We start from the raw sequence: 20,647 nt of genomic DNA on the forward strand, positions 1-20,647 counted from the left end.
GAAAAGTACAAGAATGATAAGAATAGAAAATTTTCTATCATAACAAATTTTCTTAAAATCAACAATAGACTTTAAATAGTATGACAACTGAATTGTTTGATTTAACTTATCTGTAGTCAGTAAAGGATAGTTTAATTTTGTCATTAAATTCCTTCATTGTTTACAGACCAATTTGCCATTGCAAATACTCAGAGTATCTCCTCTGAGTATCTGCAAAAGAAAGTGGTAGCCTGAAATGATTTATCCCCAAATCATTTATTTTTGCCGGTGACCCTTGAACATCATGAGTTTGAACAGCAGGGGTCCACTTATATGCAGATTTTCTTGTATATAGTACAGCACTGTAAATGTATTTTCTTTCTCTCTCTTTCTTTCCTTTTCTTTTCTTTCTTTCTTTCTTTCTTTCTTTCTTTCTTTCTTTCTTTCTTTCTTTCTTTCTTTTTCTTTCTTCTTTTCTCTCCTCTCCTCTCCTCTCCTCTCCTCTCCTCTCCTCTCCTCTCCTCTCCTCTTCTCTTCTCTTTTCTTTCTTAGAGGCTCCATGCTCAATGTGGAGCCCAACATGGGGGGCTCAATCTCATAACCCTGGGAGCATGACCTGAAGCAAAATCAAGAGTTGGATGCTCAGCCAACTGAACCATCCAGGTGCCCCTTTTATGATTTTCTTAACAACATTTTCTTTTCTGTAACTTAAAAAAAAAATCTTGTTTAATATTTATTTTTGAGACAGAGAGAGACAGAGCATGAGTGTGGGAGAGACAGAGAAAGAGGAAGACACAGAATCCAAAGCAGGCTCCAGGCTCTGAACTAACAGCTCAGAGCCCCACGCAGAGCATCATGAACTCACAAACCATGAGATCATGACCTGAGCAGAAGTTGGACGCTTAACCAACTGAGCCACCCAGGCGCCCCTCTGTAGCTTAACTCTTGCATTTTCCAAGGATCAACTCTACTTCACACTGAAAGACATTTTTTCCCTTTCTCTTAATCTTTTCTCTTTTCTTCTTTCCTCATACATATTTGCTTTTGTTTGAAAAATATTAAAAGTTGCACTTCCTGAACATTTTTTGAAAATTCAGAAACCTAGAAACATGGTTTCTTGGGGCCATAAAAAGTTATTGCAATAATTTAAAACATAGGCTGTCTGAATTTATGTTATTAATCATTACGCAGTCATCGATCAGTTTTCACCAATACAGTCACTCATTTTAGACACAGAGTAATAAACACGTTCATTACAAATAATTTTGAAAAATTTTGGAAGAAAGTAGTCATCTTGTACAGAAATGGAGGTCTTCAATGGTTCCTTCTGCCACTCTGCTTCCTTGATGTTAAAAGATTTAGATGTGAGGGCGCCTGGGTGGCTCAGTCAGTTAAGTGTTCGACTTCGGCTCAGGTCATGATTTCACGGTTTGTGGGTTCGAGCCCCGCATCAAGCTCTGTGCTGACAGCTCAGAGCCTGGAGCCTGCCTCGATTTCTGTGTCTCCCTCTATCTCTGACCCTCCCCTGCTCCCGCTGTCTCTCTCTCTCTCTCTCTAAAAAATAAATAAAAACATTTGGGGCACCTGGGGGCTCAGTCGGTTAAGCATCTGACTTCAGCTCAGGTCATGATCTCACAGTTCGTGGGTTCGAGCCCCGCATTAGGCTCTATGCTGACTGCAAGCTTAGAGGCTGGAGTCTGTCTTCAGATCTTGTGACTCCCTCTCTCTCTGACCCTCCTCTGCTCACGCTGTCTCTCTCTCTCTTTCAAAAATAAATAAAAACATTAAAAAATAAAAATAAGTAAATAAATAAATAAAAACATTTAAAAAATTAAAAAGATTTAGATGTGATGAGAAGGAAGTCATGACCAGTGTATGGCAGCATATGTTTTAGATTAAAGTGGGAGAAATTAATAATTTCTTTGGGGGTGGGAGGTAAGTTAGGTCCTTGCTTTCTGTCATGATTTTAGTAAGGGGTCGTCAGGGTAACTTCAAACAAAAAGGTTAATGGTGAAAGTCTTTTCATTATTTTTCTTAAAAAATTAAGACTTTTTAGGGAATGCCTGGGTGGTTCAGTCTGTTGAGTGTCCAACTCTTGATTTGGGCCCATGTCGTGATTTCACCGTGTGTGAGATTGAACCCTGCATCAGACTCTGTGTGGAAGTTGAGAAGCCTCCTTGAGATTCCCTCTCTCCCTGTCTCTCTGCCTTTCCACCTCTCAGAGCTCACTCTCAAAATAAGTAAATAAACATCTTTAAAAAAGAAAATTTAAGACCTTTTACATACTATTACACTCATAAAGCAATCCCGTTTCCCCGTCACCTGTATTGTTAGATAGATTCTTCTGGCATTTTCGCTGGCCAGGGCACTGCCAGCAGAGGATGAGCACTGACTGCTTTGCAATCTCGGTTTGACTTAGAATACGGCTACAGCACAGTGGCCGTGGCCCTGCTCACCCTGGGCTCCATGCTTGGGACAACGCTGATTCTCTTCCACAACTGTAAGGAGAACTACAGGCTTATTTTGCAGCTGTTTGTGGGTCTGGCCGTTGGGACGCTTTCTGGGGATGCCCTGCTCCACCTTATCCCTCAGGTAAGTCTTTTTTTTTTTGTTTGCAATGGCCTATTTCTCATTTCCATTTCTGTTTAGTCACTGACGGTGTTGATGCAAAATTTCAAATTGACTTGGATGAGTCAATAGAGTGGCCAGTGTTTTCCTTGGAAGTATTATTTTCCCAAAGCACATAGAGGGGAAAAGAGATAACCAAGCCTCAGGTTTACCACATGTGATTCTTAATTTTTAGATAAACCAAAAAAGGTGATCAGATGTAGATTCCTATTAAGAAAAATTCAGAAACTTTTCACTAACTGTTAATAAAAATGAATGGTTTATAAGATGTTGTGTTGGGTTTGCTGCGGTTGCCCCCAACTCTCATCAGATCCCTTCTCTGCCCTCGCTGCTGTTTTTATCTGCCCAGGAGATTGTGCTTCCTCAGCTCCCTGGCAGGCTACATTGTTGTTTGGACTGAGCCAATGGAAGGCACGACAGAAAAGCCAGGGTCCGAGGAGAGAGTAGCAGGGGTATTTCTTCCTTACTCTCTCCAGGCTCTGCACCTGCTCTAGGAACAGCTGATTACCTACAATATTACAGCTCCTGTGGGAGGCCTTCCAACGTTTTCCCTTTCTGCCTTAAGAGTGGAACTGGTTTTCTGGGGTTTCTAGCTTCTGGGTGTCTCATGATCCCTTGTACCTACCCTTGCTGTTCGCACCTCTACCATTACACCATCGTTAAGCTCTCCTCATTTGAACCATCAAAATGAATTTTTTTTTTTTTTTTTTTTTGCCTAATAATGGCTGAATTTTCCTTAAGAAAAATGTAAGCCTCAGTAGGCTGGCTCTTTGCTGAAGTCTTCTGAGGCTCTTTATTTGTCAAAAATGAAAGGCCCAGAACCTGAGATGCGAGAGATCAGGCAGAAGGGGCTCCAGACGAGGTTATTTCTTCCCTCTGAAATCTCTTGAGACAGACAATGATGGGCAAATGGACCCCCCTCTTGCAGAGCCGGAGATGTTAAAAATTTCCACAAGCCTCTGGCAATTTCCTACAGGGTCACTCTTATTGCTCAGAGGCTCGATAATCATTAGATGTTCTGAAAAATCACAAAGCGAGCATTGGAAAATGAAACAAACCATTATTTGTTTTAATTTCCCTTTTAATCTAATTTTCTGGAAATATTTCAGGGCTTATTGGCTGGAGGCAGCTGCTGAGACCTTTTTCTAGATCCCTTTAGTAGCTGCAGAGCTGTTCACTACTCGTGATCCTGCAAAACAGTGAAAGGGTCTTAAGGCTTCCAATGCCTCCCCCAGTGGGCGGGGGGGGGACAGGGCTCACAGCTGGGGGGGGAACAGAGCATGGGCTGGGGGTGTGCAGGACTTTCAGCTGGCTCTGCAGAGACACGTTCCAGAGAAGAGCTTAAAAGATTAGCCAGGTTTCATGAAAATTGGAAGGCAAGTGTTTTACTCGAGGGAAGAGATGGGGACAAAAGTTATTGGGGAAAGGAAGAACAATGCGGTACCAGTGTGGTGGAGAGCTAGAAAAATCAGTGGTTCCTGAATGTGATCTGAGGCCAAGGTTCAGAAGGCTACCCAAAAATGAAAAAAATACAACTGTCATGACTTCTTATTCTTTAACTAGCACAGTTCATTAACCTTAAAGGTCGACATTTTATTCTGAGATTGTAGGATTTTCTTCTGTGTTGTTTTAGGACCTCACTGGGTCCCCTATTTTGTAAAATAATGGTAATTACAAATATTTGTATTGTATCCCTTATAATGCCTTGACTGAAAGGAAAAGTTGACTAATGTGTAGTCAATTGGTTTTTAGTTAGGTTCATAAACTCACTGTATACACTTACATGCACACATACACCCACATGTGGACTCGTGTGCACATGCACATATATGCACATATATGTACACATGTATATATGAACACATGTACATGCAATATGTATGCATAGAATTTTTTTTTAATTTGATGGTCACTAACATCCTAAATGCAGAAACCACTGAGCTGTTTCCCAAACTGCCTTCTCCTGGGGAGGGAATATGATACATAATGATTAACTAGCTCCCACTAAATCCTGAGGTCAGCCAATGGGATGAATCAACTAGAGGAAAATTCCTAATGCATTTCATGTATCCTTTCATTTCTCAGAAAGCTAACTGTGCTGCTAGGTATACAATATACACTCAGTGGAAGATACCTTTCAGGCGGATTTCTTCCTTATCAGAACATTTATTAAAAGTTTTCTTTGATTGCAGTGGGGTGCAGGCAGAGTAAGCCCTGGATGAAATGTATCTTTATACTTCTTCTGGGTATAAAATATATTGATCTGTTGTTAAAGTCTTGCTGTGCAAACAGGTACGGATTGCACTCCTAGGAAAAGAAAAGGACTAAGAATATTTGAAAATTTAGGCTACTTGGTTAATAAGCTCAGGCTTTCCACTCTTCATTAGCAGAAGTTATTTAAAGTTCTCCTTTTTTTCCCTTGTGCACATTTTTTGTGACCCTGATTAAATCATCTAGTTTTTTAACGGAAGTATGCACACAACCAAAAGCGAATGTGGCTTTGAATGATTCCCGTGGTTGTCAGGGGGTTCCCCAGAATGAAAGGTGAATATATTTAATATCAGACCTTTTAATGAATATTTAGGTCCTCAAAAGTCATTTCTTTGTGTCTCCTTTTTGTGTTTGTGTTTGGTTTTTTAAAGGTGCTTGATTTACATAAGCAGGAAGGCTCAGAGTTTGGACATTTCCATGAAAGCAAAAGCCATATTTGGAAACTGTTAGGATTAATTGGAGGCATCCACGGATTTTTCTTGATAGAAAAATGTTTTATTCTTCTTGTATCACCAAATACCAAGGTATATTTTAAATTTTATTTACCTTCTGCCTTAGGGCTTCATAGTATTCATCTTTTCTTTCAAAAGTACTTGTTCCAGAGTGGTTGACCTCTTCATGAAGCTCTCTACGTGAGGGATGGGACTCTGATTTCCAGTCCTTCTGACTGGCATCTTCCCTATAAGTCTGCTTATTAATTTTTTACACATCTGTTGCTGGCCTGTTAAGGTACTTGTTAAAACCTGCCATTTGACCTTCATGGATAGTTTTTTTTTTTAATGTTTTTATTTATTTTTTTGAGAGAGAGAGAGTGAGAGACAGTGTGAACAGGGGAGGGTCAGAGAGAGAGGGAGACACAGAATCCAAAGCAGGCTCCAGGCTCTGAGCTAGCTGTCAGCACAGAGCCCGACGCGGGGCTCGAACCCACTAACCGCGAGATCATGACCTGAGCCGAAGCCGGACGCCCAACCGACTGAGCCACCCAGGTGCACCCATGGATAGTTTAGAAACAGGAGACCATTTCATGTCTGGAAATGAAGGGATTGAAAGGCCTACCTACGAATCCGTGTTTTGGATGTCTTTCCTAAGCAAAACCAAAGAAACATGGAGACAAAAACTGAAAATTCACAAAATTACCCATCATTTTCAATCTCAAGATTATTGATAATTATAAAAACAAGGAGCTTAGAAATGGGATTTGTGGCAGAGCTTTTTTGTTCGGCTTGAAAAATTGCTTCCATTGTGCCTATATTTGATCAATTTCTGTGTCTGCAATGAAACATAAAATGCAGGATGATTTTTTTTTAACGGATTTGTTTTGCTCCTACACATTATTCTATGAGACAGTAGATGATGGTTAAAAAGGTAAACACTTGCAAACAACTCTAGGGGACTAAAAATAAATTTTCCTTACAAAAGTCCTGGAGTTCTGCAGTCCACCGTGGTTCTCTACATATTTTCTGGCTTCTTCTGCTTGTTCATATAGTTTGTAATGTCTGCGCCCAGGGAAAACATTAGCAGTCATGTAAAATATCAGCACTCGTTTATTCTTAATCCTAAACTTATTTGAGGTTCAAAGTCTGTGCATCAAAAAATAAGACAGTTTTATGGATGGACAGAGGGAATGATACCTGGATGGATAAGTGGTGAAATGGTTTTAGCAAATGGAAATGGTAGGATCTGGGGAAGGCGTTGCTCAGTGATCACCTTACAGTTCTTGCAGCTTTTCTGGGCATTTGAAACTTTTCACAGTAAATAAAATGCTCTTTTTTAGTGAATCAAGGTTTTTCTTTGTCCTGGAGTTCAGGACAAAGCTGGGGTGCTATGGTAATTGAGAAATTAGGAACACCAGGTTTGACCACAGTGCCTACCCTGCACGTTCAACAACTTAACCTCCTACAAAGGGATTATAATCTCAAGAAGCACAAGAGAAAATAATAGATCCCGTTTGTACGCAATAGATTAGAATTCTTAGCCTGGAAGAACTAACTTACAAAGTCAACCTACCAACTTGTATGTGATAACTAGTAATTTCACCAGGGTGGAAGTGAGTGAAATAAATTCCGGACGTCCAAAAATGTAAAGTTTATTGAGATTGTCCTTGGACTTGTCAGAGAACTTAAAGTTTAAGGACACATTTCGAGACCCATTATATTGAGTAAAATAAAGGGAATGTGAATATTTTAGAAGGTACAAGTGCTTTAGCAGATGAATATGTTTCTGAAGATATTAATTTCATTGTCATAGGGTGTAATAGAGTTTCAATTATCCTACTTTCGGTGTCTCCAGCAGAAAGAATTTAAAATTTAATTTCATAGTAAATACAGTTTTTCAGTAAATACAAAAGACAATATCAAACCTACGACTGTTCAAGTCTTTTAAAATCATAACTAGACATAAAGTTTCATTCTTAAGACATTCAGAATATGCACAACGTTTCAGAGAAGTCCTCTGCTTCTCCAAGGTGAGACATTTTACTATTGACTACGATGAAATGCTTTCTCGTGTGCTGCCCGCCACTCTGGCCAATAAGCAAAATGTTAATGAGAACCATGAAATTGACAAAGGCTGCACCTGTGTTCTTCTGGCTTCCGCACTAATTTTAAACCATCCTCCCCCAGCAGAGCATGTCGTTGGTTAATGGGCATGTGGAACATTCCCACCATCTCGCACTCAACTCTGAATTAAGTGACCCGTCAGGCAGAGGCAAATCTGCTTCAACGATCCAGTTGGTAGGTTACCAATCTGAAGTAGTCTACTGATCGGATTTCCTTCTTTCCTTTATTCCTTAATGAATAGATGAAATTCAGTAGGCTAGATAAATAAAATCCACTCCTGATTTGCCTGTTCTGAACCATGATAAGTAGTTTGGGAAACTTTGCCGAGCACCGGAAAGCTGTTTTAAAGAGTAAAAAGCTTTTGCATGGATTCAAACGCTTGGTATCTGCATTACTTTGAAGCAGATATGATTAGATTGTGTAATATATATCGTGACCATTTTGTCTACAGGGTGTCATAAACCAGTTGATCTCCTGGTTTTCCGTTCTGAGTAATCCTTAGCCATGACCAGATGGGGCCAAATAAATGGTGAGCAAGGAATTAGTGCAGCTAGTGTGGTAGGGTTCCCTCCCTAAGGGAGGGGGGAAAAAAAAAAACAAGTCTCAAGATAACCTGGCTATGCGCATATGTGACAACATCCCTCATGACCTTGTAACATGAGACCACTTCATCAGACTACATGTTTCTGTGTGTTACCAAATATGGGAGACAGATAAATAGAAAATATATTTAAAAACTACGCCACGTGGCATTTGGGGCTCAGTTTTTCAGGTATGAACCCAACTGAGCGGTGCTGGCAGGAATAAAGTTGCTTCCTGGAAAGAAAAGCCTCGGTGTCAGGACTCTGTGTGCGAGAATCCTGCTGCTCTAGGAGGGGGGTGATCTTTTCGTACTGCAGAAGATAGTTGATTCTGCCCCACAAGATGTGGCTTGGAAGAAGAAGTGGCTTCTGTTACACTTAGATTTCCAGGACAAATATTCCACGCAAATTTGCAAAACAGATCTCCAATCACGTTCAAAACAATGCTCCCACTCTAATTCTCTAAGTAACAAGGAAAGGGACAGGAAGAATATGAAACTAATATGTAACAACTCTAACTGTGGCCACTGGGGGAAGGGTTTACAGTTCAGGGATAGATTCCTGACTGAGTGGAAATAGATAAGCTGTTGCCTGAGACCTTGCCACAGCCAACAGAAGTCTGGTGGTAGATCAATCACAGATCTAGAACTAACTCAATTATGAACAAAACCATCCCTTTGAAAAAGTGACTTTAAAAGTCTTTATTATGCTTACAGCTCAGGCACTTCACATATGGCTTGGAAGAAGATAATTTCAGGCTGAGATTAGTTTTAAAATCCGTTTAATACTGATTTTATTCCTTCTGTTTCAATGAAGGGTTTAGAATCCCAAGACTGATGATATAAATAAATCTCTGATGGTAACCTTGGGAGTTTTGAACTATTGGAATATGCCAGCTCACTAATACTATGGTCACTATTCCTTTGGTTATTTTAGCTGCAAGATCGACTTTAAGCATATAAATAATATGAACTTTTAGGATTGTTTGGTTCAAGTTCATGGTTTTTAAGGAAGGAGGGAAACTTCCTAATTCTCATCATCAAAAAGTCCTGGGTGCTTGCCTCTAAATTCCTTTACATAGTATATAGTTTTGGGGGAAAATCCTAGTGTAAAAATATTTGAACTCCTGTCTTTTAATAGAACTATAGAACCTTTCTATTATAACCAGGCTTTTGATATATTAAAAAAAAATCACATTGTTTTCTTCTTTGCTCTTACCCTGTATCCTTTAGGTCCTACCTGACTTCTCAGCAACTAATCCAAAAATTGCTCATCATTCTATCTTTTGAGTAGTGCTACTCCACTATGTGAGATAGAAGTTTACTTTCTCTGTTTCACATTTTTAAAAACTTTTTAAAAAATGTTTTATTTATTTTGATACAAAGAGAGACAGAGCATGAGAGGGGGAGGGGCAGAGAGAGAGAAGGAAACACAGAACCAGAAGCAGGCTCCAGGCTCTGAGCTACTGTCAGCACGGAGACTGATGAGGGGCTCGAACCCACAAATGTGAGATCTGACCTGAGCTGAAGCCGGAGGCTTAACCGACTAAGCCACCTAGGCACCCCTGTTTCACATTTTTAAAAAAGGTGCTTAGGCTTCACATTAAACAAGACTAAAAATTTTCACAACTTTGGGTGATAGAATTATGTGAATATGCTTTTATTTTTTTTAAGCTTATTTATTTAAGTAACCTCCACAATTAATGTGGGACTGAAACATATAACCCTGAGATCAAGAGGCATACCCTCTTCCAAATGAGCCAGCCAGGCGCCCTCATAAATATTGCTTTTAAAAGGACATGTTCAATAGGATAGTTTTCCCTCACTATCCAAACAGAGAGCATTTCTATGAAACCTTTTGTATGCTAAAATGGTATAAAATGAAGGAGCAATTACCATTAATTTACATGGAAAAGTTTGTGAGCATTCCCAGTCCCCCAAAATAACCTCTAGTAGGATTTTTTGATACCTGGGGACACCTTTGGCTAAGAGGTACACAAATAAAACAAAATAAAGCACAGGGGCGCCTGGGTGGCTCTGTTGGTTAAGCATCAACTCTTGATCTCAGCTCAGGTCTTGATCTCAGGGTTGTGAGTTCAAACCCTGTGTTGTGCCCCACACAGATGCTCTCAGATGCAGAACAAAGGTCTGGCGGCTTGATGCTGAGATTCGGAGTGGAGTTCCTGGGGAAGGAGCTTGGGGGAACCAGTCACAGGTGGGGTGCACGGCGCCGCTCTAGGCTTGCTGCAGAATGAAGTCTGAGTGCTATTTTGTGCCTTTGGCTTTTTTTTTTCATAAAAGCAAAAATCCTCTTTGGATTTTTTTCAGTTAGTGAAAAATGGGTACTAATGTAGGTTTTTCATAAAAGGGACCTGGTGTAACGTGAACTTAAGAAAAGTGAGGACTGCCTGTGAAAGGTATTCTTTTCACATAATAGAATGAGAATCTGAAGCACAGGGATGGGAAGTGACTTTCCCGTAATTGATCCATGAGTCAGTCTCTAAAATAAAATCACATCATATTAACTCACAGAAGTCAATTTCAAAATCCAACCTCTCTGTCATATGAAAGGATACAAAAATCTTGATTTATTATACTTATCTTTTATAAGTCTGTTGATTTCCTTTCTTTTTTTACATGTTTATTTATTTTTGAGAAAGAGAGAGACAGAGACAGAGAGCTGGTGGGAGAAAGGACAAGAGAGAGGGAGACACAGAATCAGAAGCAGGCTCTAGGCTCTGAGCCGTCAGCACAGAGCCCTGTGCAGGGCTTGAACCCACAAACTGTGAGACCATGACTTAAGCTAAAGTCGGACTCGTCACTAATGGAGACACCCAGGTGCCCCCGTTGAATTGCTTTCTTAATTAGCAAGATTCTTTTACTCACTGGCATCAATCCCAAAAGCAGAATATTACTCTATCACAGGTAATGTGAGGCGTCGGGTTTGCATGGGTTTGTTCTCTATCCACAATGCATGATGTGCTAAGAGATCAGAAAATGAATCCTGTGGACCTCGAGGGGGTCACGCTGAGCGAAGTAAGCCAGGCGGAGAAGGACAGAAACCATAGGTTTGCACTCATAGGTCTAACAGGAGAACAGGAGAGACCTAATGGAGAACCAGGGGGAGGGGAAGAGGGAAAGAGAGTTGGGGAGAGAGAAGGACGCAAAACTTGAGAGACTATTGAATACTGAGAATGAACTGAGGGTTGAATGGGAAGGGGGAGGGGGGAAAAGAGGTGGTGGTGATGGTGGAGGGCACTTGGGGGGAAGAGCACTGGGTGTTGTATGGAAACTAATTTGACAACAAACTATTAAAAAAAAAAAAGAAAAGAAAATGAATCTTAGACCCATAGTCCAAACCCACAGGAAAAGTGTCAAATAAGGTCAGGAAGCAAGAACTGTTTCTTTCTACAGCTTTTGAGTTTCATAAAAGCATACATAATTTAAGAGCCTGGATTACAGACTGTCCCAGTTGCCTCTAGCTCTGTATGGACATAAAGTGCTATTTTCATCTAAAGGTACATAGTGCCAGAAGTTTGCTCATGGATCTCCAGCTTCACGTCTTTGCTTGCTTGTGAAATTTCAAAGTTCTGCTCTACTCTGGGGTATTAAAATGTTTACAAACAAGCATAACCGTCCAGATATTTCAATTTTACAATAAAATGATGGACATTGCTATCTTTCATCAGTTTTTTTTTCATTTAAACTAGAAAGGCCCAGAAGATTCACAGGCAGCTGAAATTCCTGTAGGCAGTATGAGAGCCTCTGACAAAAAATGTGAGTACCAATGGAAAAGAGCTAAACTTTAAATGTAGAAAGTTCCACAGAAAAAAGGTTATGCCTGTTTGGAAACAGTGTGTCGAAATCATATAGATTTCCCATTGTGTTTGTTTTTCATTATTACAGCCTCTATGAGAAAATGTTTAATACTCATTCCCATCCATCTTTCACACACATTGCACATTAACATCAATTTTATTCTTTAAAAATGATGGCTTCCTAAACTATTTGAAATTGAAATTCTAAGAACTGCAATTAGTGCAGATTCATATGTAGTTTTCAAGGGCTCCTTTCAAATCATGAGCATAGCGCTAGTCAGGTATAGATGTGCAGAATCAAACGATGTTGGGCACTGAAATTAATGTAGCATCGTGTGTCAAGTAAATGTCAATTTCAAAAAAAAAAATCCATGCTTACATGGTAATTGAGCCGTTTGCTTCTCTGTGAAGTCCGGAAATTTCTATCACAATCTATTGAAACTGAGCTCAAATGTCTGTGTGATGTTGTTATTGAGATAGAGTTCCAATGAATTGATAACTCATCATTCACATCTTATTCTATAACTCACTTATTCATATAATTTTCAACCAGTTTTTTTCTAACGTTCTCTTTATTTCTGAACTTAGTGTACCCCTTTTGTATACAGCTTTCTTCCTTTATATTCATGTTTCTGAATAATTTTCCAAAAATTTTTGGTCTCTTGTGGTTTTTGTTAGTTGCTTCCTAATCTCTGCCCCACTTTTCTCCCTGAGATTACCCTTTTGTGACACAAATCTCTCAATGTTTTAATATTACACAGTCAGGATTAGTTATTCCCATTCTACCATAATAGATTCGTTACTTATAAAAATAGCTAACATTATATGCCAGGCATAGCGCTCAATGCGTCATGGATTATTTTATTTAATATTCCTACAACTTAACGAAGTAAGAACAACAAATACCTGGAGAAAACAGTTGTTAGAGAGGATAAGTTCCTGCCCAGGATTACATAACCAGAAAGCTCCAGCACTGAGGAGCTCAGGAATGCGGATGGACCGACCGTTTTGATGTTGTCATTCATGCATGCATGCATTCATGTCTTTTCTCACACTCTTTCATTCATGCAAGAAATGTTTGAAGATATTTCGTGTTTCAGGCACTGTGCACGTGCTGGAGAATAAAGTAGGACTGGTCTTTATCTCTGCTTTGCAGTCTGGTTGGGGATATAAACCCTGAAAGAACAAACACAATTGTGACGATCACTATTTTAAGTGTGTTATATATATTAACTTCTGTAATTTATTGCTTTGATTCAAAATATGTAATCATGGGGTCTGTCCAATTCTGCTTTCAGGACGTTGCTATTGACATTTTTCCTTCTAAATCTTTAGTTCCAGGAGAGACGTTACAACGCCCGGCACCTAGTAGGGATGCAAGAGACATTTCTTCACTTATTGTTTTCTTTTTTAATTTTTTTATGCTTTTTATTTTTGAGTGAGAGATGGAGCACAAGCAGAGGCAGAAAGAGAGGGAGACAAGTAGCTGAAGCAGGCTCCAGGCTCTGAGCTGTCAGCACAGAGCCTGACACAGGGCTCGAACTCAGGAACCATGAGATCATGACCTGAGATGAAGTCGGACACAACCAACTGAGCCACCCAGGCACCCCTCATTTATTGTTATTGAAGGAAAGGAGGAAAAAAGAAGGAAACTCCCAGGCACCTTAGGAGTGGAGTGGCAGATGCTAAATGAAGGAGTGACGATGGTCCGATTCGAGTGTCAAGGTGGTCTCTATCTTTCCACTTCGGATATCAAGCTTAGCATTCAGAATGAACAGTGAACAAATCCAAATTTGATTACTCAACTGCCCTTTTGCCAGGGACATATTGAATTAGCTTCAAATATTTGATTACTTGTTTCACATTACCTCATTGGTGGAACTCAGCTCATGTTTCAAAAGACAGGATGTGAAAATTCTACCCACAGTCTGATTTAAATAAACAAAAAGCAACATGATACAAGGTCTGGCCCATGTCTCACTGCAGAGAACCTCTGATAAGTTAGAAATGTAGAAATGAATATGACTGCCAGGTACATATGCCAAAATAAAATATTATTGATAATTCTGTAATAAGTTCATTAGATTACCAATGAAGGCTGGTCTTATCTCCCACTGAATAATATTTAAATTATTTTCATGTGTACAATCAGCTTCCTTGGAGCCTACATGCAAATATGTCTTTTTGCCTTGTGGCTTATTACACATCCAGGATCTGACATTTAGAGACCCATAATCAGAGAAAATAAAATAATAGACAACAAAAATAGGCCACACTGTTTCTTAGCAGAATATAAATTGAGTAAAAAGATTTCCATTAGAGTATAGGCCACGCATATCAAAACGAAATATAAGCACATGGAAATCACAGTTTGTTTGCGTGCTCCCATGTTGCCAAATCTATTGCTCTGAATTGTTTTATTTTGACAAAGAAGAGCTTTATTTCTGAATATTGGCAGGGACAGCAAGGTGACCTGGTAAGATTATTAAATTTTGAGAACTTCCAGGCCATGCCAATAAGAACTCCCTGAATTCAATAATTTGATATTTATTCTGTTTTTATGACGGAGGCCTGAAATCTCCTGGTTTTTAATAAAGAATAAAACGAATTAGTGAAACACAGGTAGGATATAAGTTAGTCTTACAGTCATAACTGTAAATAAAGCATGATTTTTAGAAGTGAAATGCATGGGGCATCTTTGCACGAGTCAATAGTCTGTTTTTTGCCTGATAGTCTGGACTACACTTGCCGTTTACGTGACTGAAGTTATTTATGTTATGGTGTGGGATGTGAAATGAGTCAAACTGTGTTCCGCAAACAAAATAGAAAACCATGTTATAATATGGCGCCCCCATAATCTTCGACCACATAACAGAAGCCAGGAGATCACCTCTTTCTGTTTACTGAGTGTACAATTGTTAGAATATTGTGTTCAGTACTAATGGCAACAACAGCTACTGCTTACTTTGGGCACGCAGTGGAGAGCAACTGAGTAATTAATGAGATTTTAGACCATGGAAATTGATTCGGAAGGCTATTCTTCGCAAAAGGTAGGCCTAGGTGGCTTACTGTCAGAATAGGTATTATCCCCACAGTATTATTTGAATTTATTAGTTGTTCAATTTCATGATAGGGTTGTGCTCATACATGCTTTTAGGATTTTGAAAACAGAAATTCTGTCCATTAAAAACTTGAACCCAATTATGATCTAAAATATTTCGTTAATTGTTTCGTTGACTCTCTACTAACCAGATAATGTGTATTATGTAATAGAATCCCATGAAACAGCGTCTCTTAATTTTGTTCACTGTCCAGCTGGTCGAGTACTGAAAGTTACTTTCCAGAAAGACAAGAACAGCTTTGTTCCAAAGCTAATTTGGGGGCCAGCCGAGTTGATAGCAGTTCTGTCGTGGCTACGGGGCTGGAGAGAGAACAAAATACATCAGGAGGGTCATGAGCGCCAACCAGAAAGGGAAACAAGGAGCAGAAAATGGCAGAAGTACACTCCAGAGGATTAGTTCCAGGGACAGTCTGACCCAAAGAAGACCATTTTGGAAACTAGCCTCCATTTTAATGACCTTCTGCAAGGAAGGTCTTAAATTATATTAAGGTGCTTTACAGAAGACACACATGGAAAGGTCATTGGTGGGATTTGGGAAGGTTATAACAGTATTATTTTTTTTTCCTTTGGGGTTGGCTAAACAAGGTGAGAGAATAGCAAATGCCATGGTCTAATGTGTCTCATGGTTAGTCAGAGCCATTAGAAAAACAATGAGCCAAACGTGTCACTTACCAGACCGCATCTCCAGTCCTGGCTTATTTTGAAAGCAGAGAGTGGGATTGCTTAATTTGATGCAATCTAAGAATGTCAAGGGTGGATGGGAAAGTTGGTCATGTGGGAAGGGTTCCATGAGCTATCTAGTGCCCTGTTAATGCTTTCTCACACCTTTGTTTGGGTCTTTAGACAAAACCATTAGCTTGTTGGCAGTCATGATACTGGTTGGGGACAGCCTGCATAATTTTGCAGACGGCCTCGTGATAGGAGCTGCCTTCTCATCTTCGTCCGAGTCCGGAGCCACCACAACCCTCGCTATCTTGTGTCATGAAATTCCACATGAAATTGGTAAGTCACATAGTAGGGGCATGATTTCCTGCTTGCTGAGAATGCCACAGGATTATTTCCAGCTAATGGTCTCTAGGTGTCCCTTTCCAATGCCACTGGAAGATGAATACTTTCCATTCATTATCTATGTAAATGGCAAGAATAACACAACTAGAAAAAAAAAAAGATTCTGTGCCTTGGGATAAAGTTCAGCTAGACTCTTTATGATGTTTCCCAGGGTCCTAAGTCACTCTTTTTGGATTCTGGAGAGTCCTATATGGGAGAAAGTCATTCAGAGAAACCTCATCATCGTAAAGGACCTTGGCAAAGACTTTAAAATCTACATATTAAATGCGGGAAGAACAATAAGAGGGGAACTTTACCCATTATGTCAGCAAACAGCCCAGTGAGATAAAATAACATTTAAATTAAAGCCAAGCCATGGTTTCATCAACTTGATTTATATAAAATACCTACGGCTAAGCATAAAATTAAAATGACAGGCGTATGGTAGCAGAGGCACATGAGGTTCTTTTTCTGGATAATCTTAATAGCCCTGTAATTCAAATTCTGCCTCCCAGGAAGCCAGAGGAGACGGAATAGACATTTCGGAAACAGGCCCAGAAAGAGCAGAGGCTGCCTCCAGGCACACATGCGCCCTAGAGAGGGGGCTCTTGGCTGGCTCACTGCCCCCATTTCCAGGTCTACATCGCCCCTTTGGACCACCCCGGCCTCTGGTGTTCAGTGTGTACTGCCCCACATTCTGTCACCAAGTCATCACCCATCCTTCTTAGAGCAGTGTGTCCAAGGCCCTTCCTGAATCCATTAAAATGTCTCTGATCTGGGTGCCCTGGACCATGATCCTGCTTTTCACTCTTATTATTATGATTTTAATGGTTATTTATATTTAAGAAAGAGAGAGAGAAAGAAAAGAGCAAGTGGGAGAGGGGCAGAGAGAGAGAGAGAGAGAGAGAGAGAGAGAGAGAGAGAGACTCACACCTGAAGTAGACTCCAGGTTCTGAGTTGTCAGCACAGAGCTCAACACGGGGCTCAAACCCCTGAACTGCAAGATCATGACCTGAGTGGAAGTCAGATGCTTAAATGACTGAGCCACCCAGGCACCCCACTCACTATTTTAATAAAACCACAGAGGAGTGTGACAGTTTGTGGTAGGTAGGCCAGCAAAGATGGTTGAAGACCTGTCCGTAGGACCAGTTATGTTATGGGACTAAGAACCTGAGTGCTCAGGTGACTTACTGAATTTCAGCTTCTTCCATATCTCCCAAACTAAGAACTAGAGGCTCTCAGATTCAAAGGTGATTCTTCTTTGGGAGGAAAGGTGCAGAGAGAATAAGGTCATGTGTCTATAATCATCGAGGCAACAAAACACTTTCTAAAGGAAAAATCTGTTTTCCTAACCAACTTTGGCAATGATTTTTAAATCTCCTATTAAGTAGTTTTCTCTCCCCAAAGCAGTTCTTACATAAGCACATAAGAAAAGCCGACATAACGGGATTTAGCCTGGCAAGTTTCCAGGAAAAAAAAAAAAGGTTTAAAAACCCTGGAACAAGCAAGTGCTTTATTCTGCATTTATTTAAGTTGAAAATGTCACGGGGCATTGGGAACTGAAGAATATGTCACAGTTCTCTCGGTATATGCTGTCTTCAGGAACAGAAAAGGAAGACAGTTCTTGAAATGTAACTTCCTAATTGTATAATAAGAAGGTTCTGAATCCCAGAGCAATACAGGCAAGTGCTTTGTCAACTGGTTACTCAACTCTACTTATAAAATCGCTCACAGTTGCTAAAATTTGGAACAACCTAATAACACATTCCTCCACCAAAGGGATCATCAATTAAACAACGATTATATTTTCTTTTGCCCTTAAATTTCAGGAGACTTTGCTGTGCTCTTAAGCTCTGGACTTCCCATTAGGATTGCCATCCTTATGAATTTCATAAGTGCTCTAACTGCCTTCGTTGGACTGTATGTTGGTCTCTCAGTATCAGCTGATCCGTGTGTTCAGAACTGGATCTTAACAGTGACTGCAGGGATGTTCTTATATTTATCCTTGGTGGAAATGGTAAGCTGTGTGGCTTTTCTATTTTGTTTTTCTAAACTCTGAAAATGTAGAACAGAGACAAAGCCATAAAATGGAAGGATGGATGGGGAGAAGGGAAGAAGGATATGTTCGAAAATATCAAAGGCTAAGGAAGTAGTCTGTGTAACCCAAGAAAGTAAGTTGTAGGCAGAAGAAACATAATTTGAGATACAGAAAATATTGACATCCTTTTAGTGAATTTAAGTGGAATGAGCGAAACCTTTAGAATTACCAAAAAGTGATCATTAGTTCATTCTGCTCTGGCTTTGTACCTCTAGATGAGGCCTGTCCTTCTAGCAGAAAAAATGGAAAGTTCTGTGATACAGCCAGCTATGTTGTTTATACATTGGAAAATAGTTCAACTGAATTTGTCATTAATTGATGAGCTGTTTGGCTTAATTAACTAACTTTAGGGTTTTTTTAGGGGGAGGGAGAGGGAGAGAGAAAGCACATGAGTTGGAGGAGAGGGCAGATAGAGGGAGAGAATCTTAAGCAGGCTCCATGCTTAATATGAAGCCCAACTCAAGACTCGATCTCACGACCCTGAGATCATGACCTGAGCTGAAATCAAGAGTAGATGCTCAACCACCTGAACCACCCCAGGTGCCCCAACCAACTGTAATTTTTAAAAGTAATGATTTAAGTTTTAATTGCTGAAGGGCTATCAGACTGGTAAATGAAAAAGATGATAGATAGTGTTGAGTCTCTAACATTGCAACGTGTATTTCCTAGAGAGGGCCTTGCTGATACCGATGGTAACTCAGTCATCCCTTTTCAACCTCTAATATCTGATGAAGGAATTAAAGCTGGGAAATTTTACTCTTTCTCGAGTCTGGAAACTGCAAAATAAACCAGACCTTTAAAGGTCACCCTCTGTTGGACTTTTTAGGACTTAAATGCATTAAGGTGGAAGTTTTAATAACTATCCCTTCTTGGGGCATCTGGATAGCTCCATCAGTTAAGCATCCAACTCCTGATCTCAGCTCATTCTTGATCTCAGGGTTGTGAGTTCAGGCCCCATGTTGGTCTTTGCAATGAGTGTGAAGTCTACTTAAAACCAGAACAAAACAAAACAAAGCAAAACAAAAAAACCCACGAAACTATCCCTTCTTATGTGTTGGAATAATGCAAATAGAAATGACATACATGAATAAAAGAGATACTTAAGAGTGAAAACAAATAGAAAGCCAATCCAAATGGAAGTAAAATATGTGATGACCTATATCCTGGAGCAGAAAAGTCAAATAAGCAAATAATATGTGGAATTGGGACCATTGGGATTGACTCTGGATGTCGCAGAATCTCGCTATTGTCTTGGAAGTTAAGTAAAGAGAAATGTTTCACAAGGAAAAAATTCTGAAAGGCAGGAACCTGTGCTAACACAACCAGGTAACAGCAAATTCTGGAAGTAGAATTCGATAAAGTTTCCCTTCAAGTGAACACAGCCATTTAAACCCCAGTCTAAATAAGGTTTGACTTTTTCATTGTTTTTCTTAATTCTCATGAGATTCAGAGATGAAGTCAACATCAAAGGGTACTTCCGTGCTAAGAAATATTCTTACATGTTATTTACGATACTCAGGGAAGTTCCTAATCTTGATGATGAAGACAGACTAGTGGGGCACGTTCAACCCACCTCTTCTGAACCCCAATCCTCAGGCCATGGTCAGTATTACAGAGTCCCATTGTCTTTCCAGTTTGAGAAATCTGGTTTGCTGGCCTTGCATAGTGGCTTCAGAAGCGCGCTGTCACTCATCATCGGTGCGGTGAGCTCCTTTTTGTTTAAAATGTCTGTATGTCAGTCCTCGAATTCACTCTGAGTCTCCTGATGGTCAGTTTTCTGCTCTGACTCCCTTTCTCTTTATGACTCAGTTGAAGGAATGGCTTGTAAGACATGCGGCAGATATCCTATGAGATTCCAACTAGAATGAATCTTGACCTTGTTGCAAATTACTATTGGCCAAGGGAGAACTGGCATCCTGGCAAAAAGACAGGAAAGAAAATACTCTGGAGTTTCCTGGGGCTACTTCCTATAATCCAGGTCGCCTGCTCTCACGGCCTTTTGAGTAACTTCTAAACAAATAGGACTCTTTCACATAGAAGCAACTTTAACTGTTGCTCTGTGCTGGGACTGTGCCAGAGAAAATAGTCTTTTGTCATTTAAAGGGAAGAAAACAAGGTTTCAAGCCTCTGTAATACAGTAAAGAAAATAAATGACAGTGAGTAAAGGGTAAGGAGAGGGGGAATACTTTCATAGACTGGTTCTTTACTAAATGCTGGAAATTTACCAGGCACCTTCTGAGCTGGGCTAATTTGGAAAGATTAGCTACATTTTTGTTTTGCTTGTTTGTTTCAAAGACATTGGGTGTGTTATTTCAAACTCCCAGAAGAGAAAGAACTAGGGGCAAAAATGGGGCCATTAGCAATGAAGTCAGCAAAGCAGAAAAGTCTTCACTAGGGAAATCTGCCAGCCTTGGTTCTCCAAAGTGGGATTGCCTTATCCAAGCACACTAACTCTCCAAGGCATTGAATGGTTTCTAAGGAAATTTAAGAATGAATGCAGGCCTGGGTGGCCAGAGGAAATTCACGCTCTGTTAGAAAGAGGAGGGT

The 20,647-nt window shown here is 39.9% G+C and overlaps 1 protein-coding gene across 1 annotated transcript in view; it reads left to right on the plus strand.

Moving 5' to 3' along the window:
* The window catches only part of SLC39A12 (solute carrier family 39 member 12), an 80,340-nt gene that overhangs the window by 34,400 nt on the left and 25,293 nt on the right, over positions 1-20,647 (plus strand). The window contains exons 7-12 of the mRNA XM_029954476.1: positions 2,399-2,571; positions 5,250-5,402; positions 7,500-7,610; positions 11,727-11,793; positions 15,799-15,957; positions 17,832-18,019. Coding sequence (XP_029810336.1) covers positions 2,399-2,571; positions 5,250-5,402; positions 7,500-7,610; positions 11,727-11,793; positions 15,799-15,957; positions 17,832-18,019 — 851 coding nt within the window. The remainder of the gene's footprint in view (positions 1-2,398; positions 2,572-5,249; positions 5,403-7,499; positions 7,611-11,726; positions 11,794-15,798; positions 15,958-17,831; positions 18,020-20,647) is intronic.

This window comes from Suricata suricatta, chromosome 10 (assembly GCF_006229205.1).
Source record: "Suricata suricatta isolate VVHF042 chromosome 10, meerkat_22Aug2017_6uvM2_HiC, whole genome shotgun sequence".
NCBI lineage: Eukaryota > Metazoa > Chordata > Mammalia > Carnivora > Herpestidae > Suricata > Suricata suricatta.